The following is a 22,721-nucleotide window of genomic DNA, read 5'->3' as shown; positions in this document are numbered from 1 at the left end:
CCAAGTCCTTCACCAGGCCCGGCTCAGTATAAATTACAGCCTGCAGAAATATTTGTCAATTTGAATGCTCTTAAATTATTATTTTAATATGGTGTTTAAAGCTCTAGTTTCACCGGTTTAGGTCAGGATCGGCCATGTCTTTCACAGAAGTTTTTTTTGAGAAATCTGAAGATGCAAGAAGAGCTTGCAGATGTCAATAGTCTTCCGTGACTAACTAGGCGACGAAGTCACTGATGCTGGAGGCATTAGTCGTTACTACATAAGGCATGCGGAGTGGTGGGTTACCATGTGGATGCAAGGATATGCTGAGATGGAGAAGAATAAACTGAGGGTTTATGTCTTGACGTAGTCGTTGAAGTAGTTGCTGATGCAGTGTGTGTCAGAGAGTGAACTAGGAGGCATGCGGAGTGGTGGAGACCATGTGGATGCGAGATGCTGAGCTGGCGTGGGATAAACTTGAGGAGTAAGTTTATACCGTGGAGAAAAGGCAAGAGATAAACTTGGGGAGCAAGTTTATGCCTTGAGGAATAAGTACATTCCAAGAAAAAGAAAGTGTATTTATTAATATGGAAGTTGTCCATATATCCATGTTGCCTTGAAGACTAGGTTTCAGGAACGTGGAGATTACTATAAAAGAGCTATGGAGTCGTGGGTATTCCAATAAGACACTGGGAGCTATTGTTATAGAGGAAGAGTGAAAATCCCTTAGGGTGTTCTTGGGTCGTGCTGAAGCAGTTGCTGAAGTACTGACGATGGAGAGACAAGTTTGGGTAGATTAGGAATTGTTCAGTAGCAGCTGTTAGGGTGTTAACAGGCTAGCGAGGCTGATTAAGCAGAACTTGTAATAGGGTTTACAAGGCGATTTCTAATAAAGCAATTGGTGTTTGCTTGTATCTATTTTGTCTCTTGGTTTACCTTCTGCATTACTTAATTGTGGTGTCATCTTTGCACTTACAATTGGTATCAGAGCGGGTCACCTAAGTTACTGGTGTGATCCTGAAGGTGAAGATGTACACGATTGTTTGATGCAGAAGACAATCATATTGGATGATGGCTGGTGGTATGGTCATTGGAGGGCGCAGATGAAGCTGTTGGTTTGAGGAATCAAGGAGCGTGCGTGGATAGCTGTGAAGACTGGGTGGGAGGAGCCTACCATATATACAGCAGAGGGGAAGAAGCCGAAGCCTAAGGAGCCAAGACAAGGAGTGGTTCGAGAGGTAGTTCGAGAAGTAGTACGGCGGATGCGTCAGAGCCTGATGCAGTACTCATGAAGAAGCAGACGGGTGTGTCTGTGATGTTTGTATTGACATCTAAGCATCTATGTTTTAGCTTAGTATGCAATCAAGCAGGGGGAGAAGTAGTGACGTTCTGGTCCAAGGAGTGCATATCTCATGGGGGAGAAGAGCATGGTGATGGACATCCTGATGTAGATGGTGCATATCTCGTGGGGGAGAAGAGCATATCTATGTATGAAGATGAAGATAGTGCAAGTCTCGTGGGGGAGAAAGGCATATCTAATGTGGAGGTTTCCAGGTGAGGAAACGTGGTTGTTGAACCAGAAGGGTATTGTGCTTGATTGGCACACAAAGCTAAAAGGGGGAGATTGAAGATGCAAGAAGAGCTTGCAGATGTCAATAGTCTTCCGTGACTAACTAGGCGACGAAGTCACTGATGCTGGAGGCATTAGTCGTTACTACATAAGGCATGCGGAGTGGTGGGTTACCATGTGGATGCAAGGATATGCTGAGATGGAGAAGAATAAACTGAGGGTTTATGTCTTGACGTAGTCGTTGAAGTAGTTGCTGATGCAGTGTGTGTCAGAGAGTGAACCAGGAGGCATGCGGAGTGGTGGAGACCATGTGGATGCGAGATGCTGAGCTGGCGTGGGATAAACTTGAGGAGCAAGTTTATACCGTGGAGAAAAGGCAAGAGATAAACTTGGGGAGCAAGTTTATGCCTTGAGGAATAAGTACATTCCAAGAAAAGGAAAGTGTATTTATTAATATGGAAGTTGTCCATATATCCATGTTGCCTTGAAGACTAGGTTTCAGGAACGTGGAGATCACTATAAAAGAGCTATGGAGTCGTGGGTATTCCAATAAGACACTGGGAGCTATTGTTATAGAGGAAGGGTGAAAATCCCTTAGGGTGTTCTTGGGTCGTGCTGAAGCAGTTGCTGAAGTACTGACGATGGAGAGACAAGTTTGGGTAGATTAAGAATTGTTCAGTAGCAGCTGTTAGGGTGTTAACAGGCTAGCGAGGCTGATTAAGCAGAACTTATAACAGGGTTTACAAGGCGATTTCTAATAAAGCAATTGGTGTTTGCTTGTATCTATTTTGTCTCTTGGTTTACCTTCTGCATTACTTAATTGTGGTGTCATCTTTGCACTTACAAAATCTTTCACAGAAGTTTCAATGATGATCTTATGTTGTTGGTGCATGTTGTTCAAATTTTCAGCTGCTAGTCCATACTTATTTGGACTATTTAAATTTATTATTATTTTCCAAAATTTGTATATGATCATATTTCTTATGTTGTTCAAATTTTCAGCGGCCAGTCCATACTTATTTGGACTATTTAATTTTATTATTATTTTCCAAACTTTGTATACGATCATATTCTTCGTAGAATTAATTGTTATATAGTTCAAACTTTGAAACAAAGTGAAAATCAATATAGAGGTTTGACGCATGATGATAGTCATATACTCATATGTGAAGGAGAAAGCACTGTTTCAAAATTTTAAGTGATTTAAGGCACTATTTTAGAACATCTCCAGCCCACTCCAAAACTCACTTCAAACTTCATTTTGCAGTAAAATCATCTATAATTCCACTCCAAAACTCACTCCAAAATAGAATAATAGACATGATTACTTCAAATATGGAGTAAACCAACTCATTACTTTAAAATGGAGTTGAACTTTTTTATTTATAAAATGGTCATTCGCATTTAAATATTTTTTTTATAAAATATTATTATAAATAAATATAGTAATGTATTACTATATATGTTATAAATTTTACTATTAATATTTATTAATTATATAAACAGCCATCTAATGAAATATTTTATGCAACAAAATATATAATATAAAACAAAAAAGATTTGTAGTGAATAATTATAATAATTCTAATGAATAATTTAAGTTGATGTATTATTGTGTTTAAACAATATAATATAATTTTTAGTGTATTAAATATTTACTTTTTAAACCTTGTCGAGTAATTTTAATTATATAATAAAATTTTAATTATGGTTAATATTATATTTAATAGAAATGTTACAAAGTGAAAATAGACTGTTTTGCAAATAGTATAAATGAAATGTGATAAAACTAATTTTAAAATAAATATAAAACATAAAATATTAAAAATATTCAATTTTGGAGTAGAAAATAGAATAATACATTGGAGCAAAACCCTACTTCATTTTGGAGTTACTTAATTTTAGAGTAGAAAATAGAAATGCTTCATGTTCTTCTTAAGAGTTTTTTTTGTTCCTAAGGTTTTTGTAACACCTGTTTTCTCTTCCTTTTTTTTTTCTTTTTTGTGACCCTAACACTTCTTTTCCACTTTCTTTTTTTTTTGCACAAACACCTCTTTTCTTGAAGCATTTATTTAGAGATTCTCTAGTTCTATGGGGTCTACATGGTAAAATCTGATCCACATAATTTTCAATTATGGTGGCTTCATCTGATTGTGTTCCCTTGATATTCTGTTCTGGTTTTTTTTCTTAGATAACTTTTTCGATTCTACATTTAATTTGTTTTCTTTGTTAAAAGTAATATTCTAATTGTTTAGATCTTGTTCCTGCTTAATAGTTCTCTCTTTTAACCACCTTCTAGAACTGCCAGTGGAAAAAGTTTTATCGAGTTGGAAGAAAAAAATTTTACTTGTCGGCTCAGATAGTTAACCACCAATGGGCTGGGCCTGATTTATGCTTTGATTAACAAAACGACCAATAATGAACAACGCTGACTGTATTTAAGATCTTTTCTGTTTCTGTTCTCACACCACTCTATCTTGCACTTGTCGTGTGCCTTATCTGATAATTATTGTTAGATGACAATTATGTAAAGTTTTTGTAAAACATAATTTTATATAAACTAAACTACATTTGAGTAATCAAAACATCTCATTCTTCTTATACATTTCTTAGTGATCAGTTAGTTAAAGTAGTACAATTTAAGTTACATTTAACAATGTTCTTGGAATATCCAGAGAACAGCAATAGTCAACTTGTATTGATTCTTGATAAACGATCGAACAATGGCACAACTATTTAAACAATAGGAATAGAAAAATCTTGGGAACTAGCTATTTTCCAGCTCGACACCTTCTCACACAGGGAACTGCAAAAGCTAATAATAATCATCGCAAAATATTGAAAAGGAAATAATCTAATAACAATCTACATAATCACCATGTAGAGAATCTAAACGAGGAGAGCCTTCATATAGAGTAAAGAAAGCTGATTACATTGGGTATTAATTTTGGAGCCCAATCATAAGGTTAGGCTACAACAAAAGCAACCCTTCATATCTCCGTTCTTAGATGCAATCACAAGGCTTAATAATATACACAAGTAACAAAATAAAACGAGAAATACATTGCCTCAGAGGTAGTGACAATTGTGATTATATTCATCACTATACAATCTGATGAAAACACATCAATAGATATACATCATTGGCAAAAAAAATCTTTGAAAAAACAAAGACTCAAAACAAAGCTTATGTGCATCAGAGAGATTCCCATTTAGACAATAATCATCATTCTACTTCTCCCTAAGGAGAATCTGATGTCCCTGTCTTTTTATCGTCACTTGCACAATTTCACAGAACAAACCTTTTTTTTATCAAAGTTCAAAGAACAACTTTTAAGTAACTTTAAAACCCAAAAGAATTAGAGAAGGAAATATCATATGCTACCTAATACACAAGAAAACTAGTCTCGAATTCAACCCTAAATTAACACAGAAGTAATCGAATAATGATCAGAGAATAAAAAAGGATTAAAGAATGCCTCAGCGTTGTTTCTTTTTTCCTAGAGACTTAGCTCTCAAAGTATATTTAATTAATACCATCACAGGCATTCAAAACATCAAACAAAACAGCGACGAAACTATGCAAGAAAGGAAGCAGTAAGATAAAACTGTACATCGGCACACGAGGCTAGGGGTTACAAGAGAAGTGGCTATGTTCTGTCTGTGACAAATCGTAATGCCTTTAAATAGCATAGCAGCTGCGGCGAAAATTAGGTCAAAAAGAATGAAGTTAAGGATTTTACTGGGCTCGTGTATGATATAGAAGATATGAATGACCCATTAGAGGCCCACAAATAATTTTAAGTTCAAACCAGAAAAAAGAAAAAAAAATTAAAACACCCATAAAAAAGGGTTCAAATTTTCGAATATCATATGGTTAGTTAATATGATAAAAATCAAGATCTAAAACATGATACATGATCATACCTTTACTATTTGGAACGAACCGATACAACAGAATATGAACATGTTACACAAAATAAAACATACTATTTCACCAAACAAAACATTATTCAAGGACAAACGAGACTCTCCACAACATGATCAACAAAATATACAGAAACAGGAAATCATTACATATACACAATTAAGACATGGATCAGCTAGTTATCGTCGGGAGAAGGAGCAAGATCCGGCGACGGAGAAGGAGCAAGATACGGCGACGGAGAAGGAGCATCGGAGGTACCGTCATCGTCACGCATGAAGTCAAACCTCTTGATGAGAATATTAGCAACGAGCTCGTTGGCCTTATCGGTGGGGTGGTACTCGTCCCAAAACACATACTTACTTCTGTCTTTGCACAATGTCGACGCCGGAATACACGTGAGCGCCGGCCTGATTCTGTAGAACGAGCAACAGGGCGAATCCGAGTTGTCGAATCCTATATATATTGCATAGACACAAAAACATATAAATAAGTTATTACAATGATTATAGAAATAAACATAAAAATATATAATTGAACTGAATTTTTTTTTTTTTAATATTCGATTTTCCGCTATTTTTTTAATTTAATGTCCCATTTTCTAACTTACGAATCAAACTACATAGTATTTTAATAAAATCACTATAATCATCTTCGAAAATAAGTAATTTTAATACATTTTCTATAATATCTGCTGGTTATATATGCATACCGTATTTTTGTGGGTTAGTGATGACGTCGTTGATGAGGTCATAGGCTTCAACAAACTTGTAGCTTGCATTTGGGATCTTGGTTTCGAGATCTTTAAGCATTGTGGTGGCAGCTTTATTGAATCTCACAGCAAGACTACTCGCTTTGTTTTGACATTTACCATCAAGACTTAAAGCTCTTTGGAGTGGGATGCAACCCATTGGTCCTAATCCAAACACCATTAGCTTCCTCGCTCCCAAACTATGCAACACCTAAAACATATCATATAATATTGGTCGATTTATGAAAAATAAACATGTATATGTATACTAAGTGTTTTATCTAGATACTAACTCTGAGTTGAGATTCGAGCGTTTCCATTATGTAGTCGACGAATGTTTGATCAGTGTACTTCCAAGAATCGCTATAGAGAGGCATCAAGTAGTTGTTAATGAAGTCATTGCTTCCTAAAGAGACGACGTATCCAGCTTGTTGGAAGAATTTATCAGCTTCTTTTTTCCCTATCTTTGCCACAATTACATCTCGTGTCCCTTGGAACAGTTCTATTTGCTTCCATAGAGAAAATTTTTGGATCTTCACAAATACAAAATTAACCATCAAATATAATAATATCTTCTTTTTTTCATTTATGCAAAAGAAAATTAATATATTGGTGACTTACGAAATAACCACCAGTTTCATTCAAGATTCCACCACCTCCTGAAGCATAGTTCACTCCATTTGCAAGTATCACATCTTCATTCATTGATGGGTCCAGAAAGGCTACTGGTCTTGGTAACCCAATTTTATCACCTGAAAGTTCAAATAAAGTAATTCACATGACATGATATATATTAATATATTAATATATACGACGTTCGATCGTTATATAATATGCACACATGACTTACTTATAATGTCTGAAACAGTTCGGCCATTAGTGAACCTTCCATTAGGCAAACCATTGCCAAAGTCAATACCGTAAAAGGGCAGATTAGCTTGCGCTAAACTCCTTGGTAGGTTCCTATTGTTACCTACATCAGACAAGGAATCTCCAAATATAAACTGGACGATCTTGCAATCGTAGCCGTCGATCGCATTGAGTCCAAGAACGATGAGAACGAATAAGTACTTCATGCCGCAGAAGAGATTGAAGTGTTTGTTGATTGAAATAGATTTGTTTGGCGGTTTTTAAAGGGTGAAAATATCAGAGTAAGTAAGAAAAGTCGAGGAGGTATGTGAGAATTAAAGGGTGAAGGTAGATTTTGAGTTGATGAACCAACTGATTTTGTTTTTTTTTTTCAAATTGATTTAGCTTTTTGGTTTATGTTTGATTCAAACCTACTCTTTCCTCGTGTTGGTGTCGTAACCGTTCTCTCGTCCGTAAACTTGTAATTTTGTTTCTTTTGGGTAAATAATTTCAAGTTTGAGTTTATGAAATCATCCGTAGTTAAAAACAGTAAAATCATGGGCCCATGTGAAGCCCAATAGACAGGAGAAAACATGGGCTCGAATAAGTTCCGATCATTCCGTGGCAACCTGGTCAATAACCAAAGCTGACTATTAAACCCGTTGAACAATGAGGGCGTCTTGGTATGTGTGTGCAGTTTCTAACAGGCAAACAGAGACAGAAAAAATCTCAATCATATACAAAAATTCAAACGAATTTTTTTTGAGCAACAAATTCAAATTCAAATGAAATAAAGCGTTACATTTTCGTTTTTCTTCTTCGTTACTGTACTGTGAAAACTGAAAAAGTTAGTTGTTTGAACTCAAATATCTGTTTTACCCATTTTTGTGTGAACCTAAAATCATACGGATCTTTTTCTGCCATGCCCATGAAGAAATCACAAGACCACAAAATGAATACATTACTATCCTACGTGGCCAAAACTACGCCGTTTGTTCCACGAAATGGGAGCCACAGATAACTCTATCCACATCTCATCATCACCGTCCATTTTTTAATCCAACGCTAACCAAACCTCGGAAATCTCCAACAATATCTAATCCACTACAATAAAGATACATTCAGACAAAACAGAACCAGAAGAAGCAGAGCATTGTACAATGGCGACCTTCACACTCAAATCCTTCACCGGACTCCGACAATCCTCACCAGATCAGACCAGCTTCATCTCCCATGTCCCGTCGTCACTCTCTCTCCCCCAGCGCCGGACCCCTCTCCGAGTCTCCGCCGCAAGATCCTCCCCCAATCTCGCCAACCGCAAACTCCGCGTCGCCGTCATCGGCGGAGGTCCGGCGGGAGGAGCCGCCGCCGAGACTCTCGCTCAGGGAGGCATCGAGACGATCCTCATCGAGCGCAAGATGGACAACTGCAAGCCCTGCGGCGGCGCCATCCCTCTCTGCATGGTCGGGGAATTCAACTTGCCGCTCGACATCATCGACCGGAGAGTCACCAAGATGAAGATGATCTCTCCTTCCAACATCGCCGTCGACATCGGCCGTACGCTCAAGGAGCACGAGTACATAGGTATGGTGAGGAGAGAGGTTCTTGACCAGTACCTTAGGGAGAGAGCGGAGAAGAGTGGAGCTACTGTGATCAACGGTCTCTTCTTGAAGATGGATCTGCCGGAGAACTGGGACACGCCGTACGTGTTGCATTACACGGAGTACGACGGGAAAACGGGAGCTACGGGGCAGAAGAAAACGATGGAGGTTGACGCCGTTATCGGAGCTGACGGGGCTAATTCGAGAGTTGCGAAGTCCATCGGCGCCGGAGATTACGACTATGCCATCGCGTTTCAGGTTAGATACTTCCCGGCATGAACTGTTTAGGGTTTGTTGAGAATCTTGTTCTTAGGACCGTGTAACTGTCCTGTGCAAGTGCAACGAGCTAACATAATTCGAATATAAAAAAATATAAAATAATTTTTTTTTCGAAAATATATGTGAAATTATGGGCTATAACTTTAATTTTTTAATTTAAAAATAAAAATTTTTGAGAAAAGAGTTTTCTAAAAAGTTATGGTCTGAAACTTTAATTTTTCGATATAGGATTAATTTAAGAGCTTGAGATTTAAAAAGAAACATCAAATATATAAATAAAGATTTTATTAATTTTTTAATTATTTTTTTCCATTGTTAATATTTCTCTTGAATTTGGTCTAAAAATTATTTGAAACGGCACTGTTCTTATGGTGAAAGTGAAAAATTTTCAGGAGAGAATTAGAATCCCAGATGATAAGATGACATACTACGAGGATCTAGCTGAGATGTACGTCGGAGATGACGTGTCACCCGATTTCTACGGATGGGTTTTCCCGAAATGCGACCACGTAGCTGTCGGAACAGGCACTGTGACTCACAAAGGTGACATCAAGAAGTTCCAGCTCGCCACAAGAAACAGAGCCAAGGACAAGATTCTAGGTGGCAAAATCATCCGCGTCGAGGCTCACCCTATTCCGGAACACCCGCGGCCACGCAGGCTATCCAAGCGTGTGGCTCTTGTGGGTGATGCTGCAGGGTACGTGACTAAATGCTCCGGTGAAGGGATCTATTTCGCTGCGAAGAGTGGAAGAATGTGTGCTGAAGCCATCGTTGAAGGCTCACAGAATGGTAAAAAAAACAAAACACAACTTCTTTTGTCTCTTTAGTTAGATATACTGTTTAATTTAGAATCTATAATTTTTTTTTTTTTATCACATACGTAGATAGAAAATATTAATTGTTAAAACTACTTTATTACATAGTTAAATACTTAAATATACTGTCAATATTTTTTTCTCTTTTGTGTGTTGAAGTGTTTATTTTTTTTTGCTTGCGATAGGTAAGAAGATGATTGATGAGAGTGACTTGAGGAAGTACTTGGAGAAATGGGACAAGACATACTTGCCTACGTACAGGGTTCTTGATGTGTTGCAGAAAGTGTTTTACAGATCTAATCCGGCTAGAGAAGCGTTTGTGGAGATGTGTAGCGATGAGTATGTTCAGAAAATGACATTCGATAGCTATCTGTACAAGAAGGTTGCTCCGGGTAATCCTTTGGAGGATTTGAAGTTGGCTGTGAACACCATTGGGAGTGTGTTTAGAGCTAATGCTTTGAGGAGAGAGATTGAGAAGCTAAATGTTTAAGACAAATAAGAAGAGATTATTTCTTGACTTTTTTTCTTTTAAAAGTATGTTTATGTTATCTGTTTATTGAATGATCAGTCAAAAAGCATTTGGCTTTACAATCCAATTTCTCACTATCCAATGATCAGTCATAGTTCACTAACCACTAAAACTCACTAAAGTGATCAGACTTGAGACTTGCCTTCTTCTTCATCTTGTGTGTAGCCTTGAAACAAGCTTGTCTCAGCCTCTTTGTCTTGTCATCAAACTCCAAATCCGGATTCTCTTCAATCATCCTCTTCCGATTCTCTAGCATCTCCAGCAGTGCGTTCTTGAGCTTTCCTGCCTTCTCTCCTCCTTCCATTTTCTGCAGCTCCAATTAAAAACACACTCTCAAATTAGAGTTCACATTTAAAAAAAGAAAAAAAAATGTAACAAATGTGTTGTGTCTAGTTCTGTATACCTTTGCCTTACTAATCAGAGCTAGTAGGCTCATGAGTTTGCGATGAGGCCACCGAGCAAAGCCAAGCTCACGACATCTTCTTTTCAGAAGAGTTAAACCAACGTCAAGTTCCGTAGCTGCCTGAGTTATTGGCATGTAGAAGTACCGTGAGATAGTTTCCATGGATAATGCCTTTGGTGTTGAAACGGTTGTGCTGGTAGTAATGTCTCTGTTGAGTTTCCTCTGATTAGTCTTCTCTTGCACTGCTTCATGTTCAGTATTCATCTCCAAGTCACCTTCTCCTCTGTTCTGCTCTGTTAAGTTCCAAGAGCTGTATGAATCGAGTACATCTACAAGACAAACCAAAACTCATTAGAACTCTACGTGTATTGTATACATTATTAATATAGATAACAACTACGCAGACGTTATAGTATACCTAGAGACAAGGGTTCAAGGTCAGGTAAAGGCAGAGAAGGTGTAGGCAAAGGAGAAGCTTCATAAACAGAGTTGTTCATAAAAAGATGCTCTTCTTCCCACTCCAACGAAGGATAAGTTAACGAGCTGCGTTTGCAATATTAACATATGAGAGATTAGATTACAAGAAACTAACTTCAGATAATAAATCAAACTAAACAAAAGCTTATGAAATACTGGAACTGACCTGTGAATATCATCAAAGGATGGTGAATAAGGTAGAAATGAGAATGGCTTCTCTTCATTAAGTTTATGATAAGACATTGAGAGAAAGAGAGAGAGAGAGAGAGAGAGAGAGAGAGACAAAGTTTGTGTTGTAAAGCTAGAGAGTGAGAAACCATTTATATAGAAACATGAGAGAGATAGAGAGAAGAGAATGAAGTGATGATAAATCTATTAGAGGACGTGGGGTGACGGCTAATTGATTGCTCTGTTAAATTTGGAGTTACAAGAGAGATATGATTAATGTTAATTAGTGGTAATTATAGGGCCGTTTAGGTTTTGGATTAGAGTTCTCTTTTCATTTCTCTGGTTCACCATGATTAGGCTTCTCCATACCATGTGTATGCATGCAAGAGAAAAGTAATATAGTAGTCTAGTATATACAATACACAATTACAATTTACACATATGTGTGTACATGTTCATACATACATACATTACATGCACATCACAATGATCATGATTATTCATAGTTAATAGCTAATACGTGAATAATATCAAAGTGTACTAGTTAAGTTCCAGGATGTAACGTATGGATGCAAGTTTATTATAGATCATGGCCGTCTTTATATTTCTGTTTTTATTCCTCCTAATTGATTGATTATAAGTTCGTTTATTAAGTAACCAAAAAGTTGATACCCCACAAAATAACGTTCCAAAACAATCTATAACTGAAAAAAAAACAATCTATAACTGATAACCAATTATATGTGTTATTGATATGTTTACCACCAATCATATGTGCTAATCTAAATTCACAACTATATTCTATGACATAATTGACATTCATAACCAATTTTTTGTGCTAGTATAAAAAATTCATATAATAGCAACGGGAATGTAAATAACTTTTATTTTTTTTTTACAACAAGAAGATTCTATCACAGGAAATGATCCAAGGTGGAAACTTTTAATGTATGTGGAGAACATATGTATGCTGATTTTTTTTTGCATTCAGCTCAAGTTATCTACTACTGAATTTGTCGATCGTGGAATTTTGGCGATTGCAAAATTGCTGAATGGATAATTTCTCTAAATTTCACTATCTTCACCAATTATGGACTGATGTATATAACTTTTACAATAAACTCCGTGTACGAATAAAGAATAAAATGTAAAAATAAAAGATCAAAACGAGCATGGATTATGATCTAGTTAAGATACTAAAGCCATGGACGTCTAGGCTTTTAACCGTGTGTCTGAGAAACCGTTTTGATGACAAAGAAGAAGAGTTACTAGCAAAATATTTGCTTCTAATATTTCTCTGTTTTGAAATTGGAATTTTCTCAAGTAGAGACAAAACCTTAGGCATTGATGGTCTAACCTTAACCTCTCTGATGCATTGCAAAGCCAACAAAAAAGACATCATAACGCTGGTTTCTGAGGGTACTGAGCCACAAGCTTAGTGTCCATATATTCCTAAACACTTCTCGCTTGTCTTGCAAGTAAGGTTTCGGCCATTCCAGTAGGTTTTATTCTTCTCTAGGTTTGCCTTTATGACTTTATCTATGGCCTAAGTCCAGGAGAATCTCTAGCAATACTACACTGAAGCCGTTGATGTATCATTTCGTTGTTAAATGGACATGACAGGGAAGAGAACAGAACAAGCCAAAGTGTTTTAGAAAATTTTGTGTTGATGCATTGAATCAATGAGTAAAGAGAAACCTACTGCTAGATATTCTGGAGCTGCGTAACCTTGTGTACCAATGAATTCGACTGTCACGTATGAACGGTCATCTTATGGACTTTCTCTAGCCAATCCAAAGTATGAGAGTCTTGCGTTGTCCTGAATCGAGAAATATATTTGCTGCTTTGAAATCTCTGTAAATGATTTGGTTCTTAGCTTCATGCAGAAAAACATATAGCCTTCGGACAGCACCAATTACAACTTTCATAGGTAGTGACTTGTGACCAACTAAGCACATTGGAACCTCCTACAATAATCAGAACTCAGGCCATGAGGCATGTAAAGGAAAAAATCATAAGGTGTTGGAATTAAGAAAATGTTTCTTTACTTTTTTCAAACAAATGATTTTCTTAAACCAAAAAAAAAACAAATGATTTTCCAATGTAGGCCTCTACATTTTGGAATTGATTGTATGTAAGCGATCTTTTTTTTGGTTTAAGAAAAATCTTTAGGCATATACTCATAGACCAACATACGATCTTCGTCTTCCAAGGAGTAGCCAATCAATTTCACCCGGTTTGGACGATGCAATCTCCCAAGATAAATCACTTCCCTGTTTAGTTCAGAGAAACATTCACCGGTAAAGTTTTCAACAATGGAATAGCCTCCATCGAGAGACGAGAATCATACTCAAATGAATGAAAAGAAGCTTACCAGCCACTCCTTGTTTCCCTGAAACCAGGTGCGGTTCATACTAAATATGAGCTCTATGCAAACTTCTCTTTTTTTTTGCCAAATCCGTCCAAATGTAAGGTTTATATCTATAAAATATGATAATAGGATCTTTGTCATTCAAAATATCAAAAATTAGGACTTTAATCACACGAAGAAAATTTAATAAGAAGTGTGGACCCTTGTGCATATGCACTTTTGGCACATGACCAAAGCGGGACTGCCTGAAACCCTTCAGTTTTAGGCTTCTTCACAGAAAATATTCCAGGTCCACTATTCAGGCAAGCCTTGTAAACAAACCTGAAGCCCTCCTTCCCCAGTGAGACTCTCTGGACAGAAGTTTCCGGTAGCATTTTTTTCAAAAGAAAAATTCCTGTAGCATTCTTTAGCTCATCTAACATAAAGTACTTTAGATATTTGGAATGCATTATGTCAGTTCCTCTTTTCTGGGTACATGTAAAGCGCTGCAAGCTTCACGTTTTTGTGTAATCAAAGGTTTTAAACTCCATAGATGTGAGTCATATGACAGGTTCGAGCTTCCAGTATCACTACCGCCTCCTTGACCATAACATTGCCATACTTTTACAAATGGATCAGCATGATATATTTTTTTTAACGCTGAATATATTATGCTATTACAAATGCGGAAAAATATTATTTTACAGTCGACAATTTTATATGTTTTATGAAGATTTATGTCTGATTACATCATTTCAGCCGCCTTATCGAATCCACCTTTGATGGTACTTCTTGCGCCATGCTGCAAATCTCTTGTAAGTCGTTTTTTTACCAGTTCGCATAATTCTACTTTTTCGGGGAATTGAAACTCAAACATCTTGGTGTAAAAGCATTAACGAATGAAACTTCCACTCAGCATGATATATAGTAAATAATAAATTAATAATAAAAATTAACTTTGAAATTTTAAATCAGTAAAATTACTTAGCTGGTTGTCGCAAAAAACATATATTGCATAATTTTGCAAAAACACAATCCGTTTTTACGCTTCATTAAAAAAATACCCCGCTAATTAAGATACAAATTTTGGAAATTACCAGAACCTTACTAAATAAAAGTAGGTGTGTCAATTCTGGCTGGCCCAGTCCGGGCCGGCCCAAACCTGCTAAACCTGTAAATATTAGAGCCCGGCTCAGTTCGATCCAGAAATATTTTGGACCTAGAATTCAAAGCACGGCGCAACCTTTGCAGGAGTATAAGGTTTTTCGGGTTTTTTAAACTTTTTGAAAAATAATTTCTCATTGTTGTTTTTAGCATTTTAATACATATGAAATTTATAAAAAAATCAGTTTTAAATTTAAAAGAAAAATGTAATGTGAGTTTAAACTTTTCTTCTTTATCAAAACATTTTCTGCCATTCATTTATTTATTTATCTAAAAATTATTAAATGTATTTTGGTATATAAAATTTCAGTTATATATATATGTATCTCATTACTAACACGTAAATATGCAATAGACAAAGCATGTCATTCGATTTATGTTCCTTATATATGTAACATTTTATTGACCGGTTGAGCATACATTCATATTTTAATCACTTTCGTATATATAAAGTGGATCATGTGTTTTATACTATAAATATTAAGATATACATTTTGTACAATTATGAAATTCTTGGCCTTCTTATTTTTTTTATACTATATAATATTAGAATGTCAAATTATTGCCCTTTACATTTTATAGAATACAATTTAACCATTTCAATCTAATGTATTATATGACAGTTAATATATGTTAATAAAAACATCATATATCATATTACAACACACATAATTTACATCACAAATTAGTCATCTTTGTAACATCAATATACATAGATAACCAAACATCGTATATACTTATTACAAATTTAGTATGGTCATATATATCAGTTTAGCTTTTGAATAATGGTATACAATTTCTACCTATTAAACAATGAAACAATCCTTGAATATTCTCATAGTTATACAACAAAATTTAACCAAAAATAATAATTAATCCAATAAATGCAAATATTGGTTGTTTAATAGATGATATTTCTGAAATCTAATCTAAATTATGGAATTTTGTAATTTCTACTTCATCTCATGATATTCTAAAAATGTAAATATTCGTTATGAGCTTAAAATAATATTTACACGCAATATTTACGTTATATATTTACAATGTATATATTGTACTCATAACATACCTTTTTACTGTTATCTATAAAAAAAATTTACATTTAAAACAAGTTTTCTCACATTCTCCTTGGCTAATTTCAAATTTTAAATAAAAATAAAAATATTATATAATTTAGGTTTTTCAGTTTAAATATTAAATAATTCGGTTTATTCGGATAAAAATATCGTATAATTTGGATAATCTTTAATATTTTGAAAAATATATTTGGGTAATTCAGTTTATAAAAAAATAATTTAAAGATATTTGGATATTTAGAAATTAAATATAATTAATATTCGAGAGTATATAATTTGTATTTTAAATATTCAGGTACCTATTTGGTTCTTTGTTATTAATAAAATCCAGTTCAAATTTAGTTTTTGTGTTTTTTTTTCATTTTGGTACGGTTTGGTTCGGTTCATGGGTCCGGATATTTGTCCAAACTAACACAATATTTTATATAAAAGTTTATTTAAAAAAATTACTTAATTTTGAAAACTAACCCTCACTTTCCAAGGGCAGATCAAAATATAGTTTACTAATTAAAAGACACTAACATAGAAATTTCAGAAATTGAGCACAGACAAGTACAAAACCCTAACAGAATTCAAAAAAAGAGACAAACAAAATAATCGAAAAGGGCAAAGATTTTATATCTATGACCGAAGGAGAAGTGACGAACTCGTATCCTTAAACATCTATAAGGTCATCATCCATAGAAAAACAAAAACAAAATCGGGTACTATTATTATTATAGCAAAAATGGAAGTTATTGGGTAAGTAAGCTTCTGATTAGAGCGGCTTGAGCAGTGTCTGAGTTTGCAAGTAACTCAGATAGCCTCTCACTGATATCATCAACCTCTCTATGCAGATTCCTTATGTAGTTGCATGTATCTTGTAGCACTCTCGCTGCTGAAACCTGTCAATATGTTAACTTTATGTTATCATTTTCATGCCATATATACATATATATTTTATGGCTAGTTAAAACCAAAATTTAGCCTACCTTATCGGAACGATGACTGTCCCCGAGCTCAGGAAGAAGCTGCTGCAACTTGATAACGAGATCGTTGATCTGATCCTCTGAGATCCTTGTAGTTCCTGATGATTGCCTCGGACGTGATCTTCTTCCCGACATTTTTTGAATATTATTTCTAAAAGTAGTATACGATAGATATCGAAGCAAAAGACACTTAATCGATGAAACAGGTTATGGAGTTTAGGATCAGACAAGTTATGCGGAAAGAGAGAGAGAGATGGGAGTATGAAGGAAACAAGTGAAGTGACTGTTGTACTTATGTAGGATTTTTATTATTTGTTTATCCAAAAAATATATAAACAAAAAATGAATTTGGCCTATATATGTTGCGGTGAATGAGGACGGATGAGATCTCGCCCACGGCGATCGATTCTCTCCACTTATGGTCACCATAGGTTGAAGGTGTTCGTGATGTTGGTGTGTGAGCTTTGGAGATCCGGTTTGGTTGGTGAAACGAGGGCTGCTTTTTCCGGGTGAGCGAGAAGCGGTGGTGGTGTGATGGTCCGTGCGTGTCTCTTCGATCTGCGCGGCGGCTGTCGACACGAGAATACCCTAGCTGCTCGGATTTTGCGGGTTTGGGTTTTGGGTTTTAGATCCATTTCGAGTTATTAAGTGACCCTAATGTGTTCGGACTTTCAACTTTGTAATGTATTTGGGCTTTGGGCCTTTTATCAATATTAAAAACTTGATGAAAATATATATATATATATATATATATATATATATATATGTTGGAATCTTGTCTTTCAAATATTCAATTATAAACCCCCTCAAGACAATAATAGATCGATCTCAGAGAATCCCATAATTTTAATAGATAGATCTAAGTTTAACATGATGATATGTCTATTAATCTTATTGTTGATTTTTTTTTTGAAACACTATTGTTGAGTTAGACAGTTACCCTATATCGTAACTTTATTGATATGTTTTGAGTATTGAGTATAATATAGATAAATATATTATATATATTTTGTTTTCCATTTTTTCACGGTAGACATGTATCTGTTTATAAGATGCTATATTTAGAAATAAATTATAAATCTAAGACGATTAAATATCAAGTTGGAAAGTTTAAAAATGTATATATCAAATTGGATGTAAATAACTTATATTAATAGTTGGAAGCGAAAAACGAACATCTCAGTATAATTGATCTATTCGACTATTCATATATATGTTGTTTGTGTGTAAAATTAATAAAACCATAATTGCTGAATTATTTTTAAGTCTCCGAATTAAACTTCTCAAACTCAAACATATTATTTTATTATAAGTATTGGTACCATTATTAGTAATTTAAAATAATGATATGATATCACATCAATTTATTGATATTAACAGAATAAATAATATTGTACTAAGTGAAGATTTAGACATTTTATAACAAACATCTGATTCTATATATTAAGACCATCATTAATCTAGTTTCTTAACTGGCGTTTTTAACTTCGTATAATAGACGGTTTTTAGTTTTTTTTAGATTTTAACTAAAAAGCTAAGAACCGTCTTTTAAATAAGAGATATTAGAGTATCTCCATCTCTGAACCCAAAATTAGGGTTTTTAAACTTTTTTCTAATTTTTTTCTTATCCATTTTTTTTAAAAAACAACTAATCGCGGGTCGTCACGTGTGTATGGGGTCCGTGCACAGTGCAGGAGTTACCTTTTGCGCAAGAGGTGAGAGAGGGAGGTTTTCTAAAAAAAAGGTGAGTGAGTGGGCCCCATCACTTAAGAACTCTGTTAAGAGTTAACGATGGAAGTGGTCTAAGAGTCGTCTTTTAGCCGAAAAAAGTAAAAAATGTCAAATTATGAGTTAAGATGCTCTTAGAGTCTAGTCCAAAAAAGTCATTTGGTTTAGTTCTTGTAGAGTGTCTAAATCAGATAAAACTTTTGGTTCATTTTCTGACTGACAAAAAACTTTTGGTTCATTACAACAAATTTATTAGAGTCCTAAATATGTCATCCTTAAGTCCAGAAAAATATTTTTACCAATTACGAATATATTTTTACCAATTAGAGCATCTAAATCAGATAAAACTTTTGGTTCATGCATGATTGACTGTATATATTTTTACCAATTACGAATATTCAGTAAATGTTTAATATGATTTTATAGTTTATATGCTTCAATTTTATTAATTATTTTGAAATGTCAATCATTTTGGTCATTTATATATATCTTGTTGGTTTTTCATTAAGTGATAATTATATAAAATAACTTAAAATAAAATTTATTTAGTTTCCCTTTGTAATTCAATATTTATATTTGGAAAATAAGTTTTAGTTATTAATAATTAGTAATTAGGTTTTAAATATTTTTTATGATAAGACTTTTACACATTTATTATAGATATTTGCTTATAAATTGTATTCTTATGTACGTGTCTGTGCATTTATGTGATTGTTATTTCTATTTATGTGATAGTATATAAGAAATGAATATCATGGTTGTTCATTTATTGATTACATTTTAAAGATTAAATCTTTTTTGTTAATGTGATAGCAAAAAAGTAGGGTCTTGTTAACCTAAATTAGTAGTAAAGTGGCTGATTTTAAAATATTTTGTAGCTAATTAAAATTTCATATATAGAAATTGAATGAACTTCAAACATTGCAGTATGTGTAAAAAAAAATCTGTTTTAGAAAAATATAGTGAATTCTAGTAATTTGTTAGAGAAAATGATTTTTTCGCTGAGTAATTAAGGTTGTGTATATATTTTGTATTCTAAAAACTGATTGTTTGTTTTAGCTTTTAGATAATTTCTGGCTATGTTTTCTTATTAATTGAACATATCTATCCTATTACTCTACACAAAATAGAATATAAATTCCACATTTGAATTTACTATATCTAAACACCTATAATGCAGTTTGGTTTGAATTTCGTGCGACCACATGTGTATGGACGATGGTGGTAGTGATTTTCTATTAATAGTTTAAACATAAATAATAATTTTATACTTGACCAAAAAAATAATTTTATACATATATGTTCATATTTTTGGACATTATTAGATGTAAATCTTATTATGCAAAGATTGAAAATTCTGGCTGTAGTAGAAGACTAAACCGAGTATGTTTGGTTTAGGAGTAATCAAATGATGCTAACTTATATCTCGTGTATATTCTTGACATGCATTAGGGTGTACAATATTAATTTGCAACATCTATCTTATTAAAACTCAAGTACAAAATCAGAGTGTTTGGAGATTTGAATGTGATGATTAAAAAAATTTGAGGTGCTTGGAAACTTAAATAGTAATCTTAATGAAATTTGTTTGAATACTTGAATAGTAGTATCTATTAATTGTGTTTCCATATTTCACTTAGTTTAACAATTTAATTAATTATATTACTTTAATTATAATTTATATTATTAATTATATTATCATAATAATAATAGTGCATATTTTTATTTATTAGTTAATCAATATTAATTTTAAATGTTAAATAATTAGGTTTTACATATGATTAAACGTTTGGTTTTGTTTATTTTACTAAAATATTTTTATTTTAGTTTCAATCGGTGGAAAATTATGTACCCAAAAACATAGTTTAAAGATATGTTTTTGTAAATAAAATAATAAATTAAATCAAAATAATTAAAATGTGCTACATTTATTGCCACTTAATTTTTCACTCAATATAATTATTTTACTTGATAAAAAACTCTTTTATTTCACTTAATTTAGCCAAACACATAGAAAGATTTTTTTATTAATTTATAAAATCAGTTAGACATTAACGTTATCTGTCCATTTAGTACATATTGTTCCCTTTCAGCTGTGTTTCATGTCGATTCTATGCCTCCGGTTTGGTTCACTGAACCGGTAGAGCATAGATTATAGTTTTCGTTCTATTGTTGTCAAAAGAAAAAGTACATGTTGTTTTTTTCGGGTATCATTTTTTTTTTTGAAACCAAGTCTCGCTTGAATATTATAAACTTATGTGTGGATTTTAATTGGGTCATTCTGGATCTGGATGAATACGGTTCTGATGTATAGGAACCTAAAAATATCTAATTAACCAATGTATCTAAAACGGGTTAGGATATTTGTAACAAAAATAGCCATATAACCTGATTCTGTCGGGGTCTTTTGAATATCGTTAGTTATATTATGATACATCTAAAATATATAACACTAATTATGAAATATAAAAATCGATGTATAAAAATATATTTCAGGGTCCAATTTAAGAAAATATTAGTTGGTTCAGTTGAAATAAATATATTTAAAATATTTCTATGAAACTGAAAAAAGAAATTAATACAAAAGTACTATACATTTGGATTCAAAATCATTTCTTTTAACAACAAACTACACAAATATGTTGATTTGTATACAAATTTAAATTACAATGTAAATATTTAATTATTATAGAAATATGTCACATTGTTTAAACAAAATATCAATGTAAAAGTATTGTACAGTTGCGTTCTAAAATCATTTATTTTAACAACAAATCAAATAAATATGTTGATTGGAGAGAGAACAAAACAAAGCGAGAGAAACACATAGTTTACTAGAGACACTCTATGTGTCGAATTTATTATAAAAAAGTTTTACTAAGATAAATACATTCAATAATTACAAACAAATAATATATTTCATAAAAGTGAAAAATAATATCCGCGCTTTCGAAGTGCGGATCAGAGTCTAGTGTAAGTTAAAGATTTATACTGATTATGTTATGAATTTAATTTAGGAAATTGTGAATTAAAGAATCAAACTGAATTTGTTGTGCATTTGATTTTAGGAAGTTAGTTTGTTAAATTAGGAAAACAGAAAGAAAGCTTAAAGTTAGGCTTACTAATTAATTCAGCAGCATTGACTTGTAAATAAATAGTAATTTTAAGGTAAAATTATATTTGTAATTTTCTTTTAATAAGATATATATTAACAAGCTAAGAAAATAAGGAAATATGTAATTTGGCAAAAAGAAAACCAACATATGTTTTGAAGTTTGAAGTGTGTGCTGTGGAGGATAAACAACAGATCTCAGATTCAATACATGGGAAAAATATATGGCAGGGTACCCTTTTCGTAAAATTTGTTTTTAGAATATTTTTTGGGAAGTTTACTAGAAGGAGGCAAATTACTTCAGTAATTACTAGAATAAGTCTTAAAAGTTTAAAATTATTAAATTATTTTTATTGTCAAAAATACCATTTTTTATAGTTGTGATCAAAAAGGCATATTACCAAATTGCCATTTAAATTTTTAAAAAATTTCCGACGGCAGTTTTATTTAACAAAAAAAACAAATCTGTCGTAATATAAATCTGTTGATTAAACATGCTGTTAAATTTAAATCTGCTGTTTATTTGGTAGCAGACTTTTGAGTCACAACAGATTTTTTTCAGTTGGCTGATTTATCTGTCCGATTTGATGCTGTCGATAGATTTATTTGTTTTAATCTATCGAATGAAGTGACAGATTTTTTTAAAGTGGCAGTTTTATATTGTATCGGTTAGATTTTTATGACCGATTTATATTTACGTTCAGCCGACTTTTAATGGGTAATAGACATAAATTTTAATGGCATATATGTTTGTCCGATTTAAATATCCGGTCGACTTTTATTTTCATATGGTGGCCGATTTTTTAAATTGCCATCTTTGGCGGCAGATTTTTAAAATAAATTCTAATTACCAGATTAACACAAACTTATTTTGGCAGACTTATCCACCCGAATTTACTGGTTAAGTGGACAAATATTTCGGTTTAGTTTTAATTAAAATCAGTTTTAATTAATTTTAAATTTTGGTTTAAAACAAG

General features: G+C 33.2%; 4 protein-coding genes, 3 non-coding genes and 1 pseudogene across 7 annotated transcripts; 1 reads left to right on the top strand and 7 right to left on the bottom strand.

The window, feature by feature from the left end:
- Positions 1–4,564: 4,564 nt before the first annotated feature.
- Positions 4,565–4,657, bottom strand: LOC130508898 (small nucleolar RNA snoR17). The gene has a single exon (XR_008943082.1). It is a non-coding gene; the product is annotated as a small nucleolar RNA snoR17 (small nucleolar RNA).
- An 82-nt stretch (positions 4,658–4,739) lies between these two features.
- LOC130508880 (small nucleolar RNA R44/J54/Z268 family) lies at positions 4,740–4,835 on the bottom strand. Its single transcript, XR_008943065.1, has one exon. It is a non-coding gene; the product is annotated as a small nucleolar RNA R44/J54/Z268 family (small nucleolar RNA).
- Positions 4,836–5,021: 186 nt separating this feature from the next.
- On the bottom strand, positions 5,022–5,101 carry LOC130508873 (small nucleolar RNA Z267). The gene has a single exon (XR_008943058.1). It is a non-coding gene; the product is annotated as a small nucleolar RNA Z267 (small nucleolar RNA).
- Positions 5,102–5,445: 344 nt separating this feature from the next.
- Positions 5,446–7,335, bottom strand: LOC108840040 (GDSL esterase/lipase At1g74460-like). Its single transcript, XM_018612854.2, has 5 exons — positions 7,076–7,335; positions 6,847–6,977; positions 6,519–6,758; positions 6,187–6,436; positions 5,446–5,930 (listed from the first exon to the last, which is right to left on the bottom strand). Exons 1-5 carry the CDS (start codon positions 7,299–7,301, stop codon positions 5,653–5,655), a joined length of 1,125 nt encoding a protein of 374 aa, XP_018468356.2. The 5' UTR covers positions 7,302–7,335; the 3' UTR covers positions 5,446–5,652.
- An 866-nt stretch (positions 7,336–8,201) lies between these two features.
- Positions 8,202–10,375, top strand: LOC108816096 (geranylgeranyl diphosphate reductase, chloroplastic). Its single transcript, XM_018588671.2, has 3 exons — positions 8,202–8,933; positions 9,347–9,743; positions 9,955–10,375. The coding sequence occupies exons 1-3, from the start codon at positions 8,235–8,237 to the stop codon at positions 10,257–10,259; spliced, it is 1,401 nt and encodes a 466-aa protein (XP_018444173.2). The 5' UTR covers positions 8,202–8,234; the 3' UTR covers positions 10,260–10,375.
- A 29-nt stretch (positions 10,376–10,404) lies between these two features.
- Positions 10,405–11,421, bottom strand: LOC108831285 (protein RKD2-like). Its single transcript, XM_018604846.2, has 4 exons — positions 11,345–11,421; positions 11,120–11,244; positions 10,702–11,030; positions 10,405–10,611 (listed from the first exon to the last, which is right to left on the bottom strand). Exons 1-4 carry the CDS (start codon positions 11,419–11,421, stop codon positions 10,405–10,407), a joined length of 738 nt encoding a protein of 245 aa, XP_018460348.2.
- Positions 11,422–12,566: 1,145 nt separating this feature from the next.
- Positions 12,567–14,538, bottom strand: LOC130505688 (probable serine/threonine-protein kinase PBL3; annotated as a pseudogene).
- Positions 14,539–16,670: 2,132 nt separating this feature from the next.
- LOC108841247 (transcription factor PRE3-like) lies at positions 16,671–17,119 on the bottom strand. Its single transcript, XM_018614022.2, has 2 exons — positions 16,908–17,119; positions 16,671–16,820 (listed from the first exon to the last, which is right to left on the bottom strand). Exons 1-2 carry the CDS (start codon positions 17,037–17,039, stop codon positions 16,671–16,673), a joined length of 282 nt encoding a protein of 93 aa, XP_018469524.2. The 5' UTR covers positions 17,040–17,119.
- Positions 17,120–22,721: the final 5,602 nt, after the last annotated feature.

This window comes from Raphanus sativus, chromosome 2 (genome assembly GCF_000801105.2).
Source record: "Raphanus sativus cultivar WK10039 chromosome 2, ASM80110v3, whole genome shotgun sequence".
In the NCBI taxonomy this organism is placed as follows: Eukaryota; Viridiplantae; Streptophyta; class Magnoliopsida; order Brassicales; family Brassicaceae; genus Raphanus; species Raphanus sativus.
The sequence above is the reverse complement of the archived record's forward strand: the minus strand, read 5'-3'. Positions and strand labels throughout refer to the sequence as shown.

Bases quoted from the DNA above. Each gene is read 5' to 3' on its own strand.
- LOC108840040 (XM_018612854.2), bottom strand. From the start codon at position 7,301: ATGAAGTACTTATTCGTTCTCATCGTTCTTGGACTCAATGCGATCGAC. The intron at 6,978-7,075 runs GTAAGTCATGTG...TTGAACTTTCAG, and splicing joins AACTGTTTCAGACATTATAA to GTGATAAAATTGGGTTACCA. The intron at 6,437-6,518 runs GTTAGTATCTAG...GATATGTTTTAG, and splicing joins CGCTCGAATCTCAACTCAGA to GTGTTGCATAGTTTGGGAGC.
- LOC108816096 (XM_018588671.2), top strand. From the start codon at position 8,235: ATGGCGACCTTCACACTCAAATCCTTCACCGGACTCCGACAATCCTCA. The intron at 8,934-9,346 runs GTTAGATACTTC...AAAAATTTTCAG, and splicing joins ACTATGCCATCGCGTTTCAG to GAGAGAATTAGAATCCCAGA. The intron at 9,744-9,954 runs GTAAAAAAAACA...TGCTTGCGATAG, and splicing joins CGTTGAAGGCTCACAGAATG to GTAAGAAGATGATTGATGAG.
- LOC108831285 (XM_018604846.2), bottom strand. From the start codon at position 11,421: ATGTCTTATCATAAACTTAATGAAGAGAAGCCATTCTCATTTCTACCT. The intron at 11,031-11,119 runs GTATACTATAAC...TTTGTCTTGTAG, and splicing joins CCTTGAACCCTTGTCTCTAG to ATGTACTCGATTCATACAGC. The intron at 10,612-10,701 runs GTATACAGAACT...TTTTAATTGGAG, and splicing joins CTCTGATTAGTAAGGCAAAG to CTGCAGAAAATGGAAGGAGG.
- LOC108841247 (XM_018614022.2), bottom strand. From the start codon at position 17,039: ATGTCGGGAAGAAGATCACGTCCGAGGCAATCATCAGGAACTACAAGG. The intron at 16,821-16,907 runs GTAGGCTAAATT...ACATATTGACAG, and splicing joins ACAGTCATCGTTCCGATAAG to GTTTCAGCAGCGAGAGTGCT.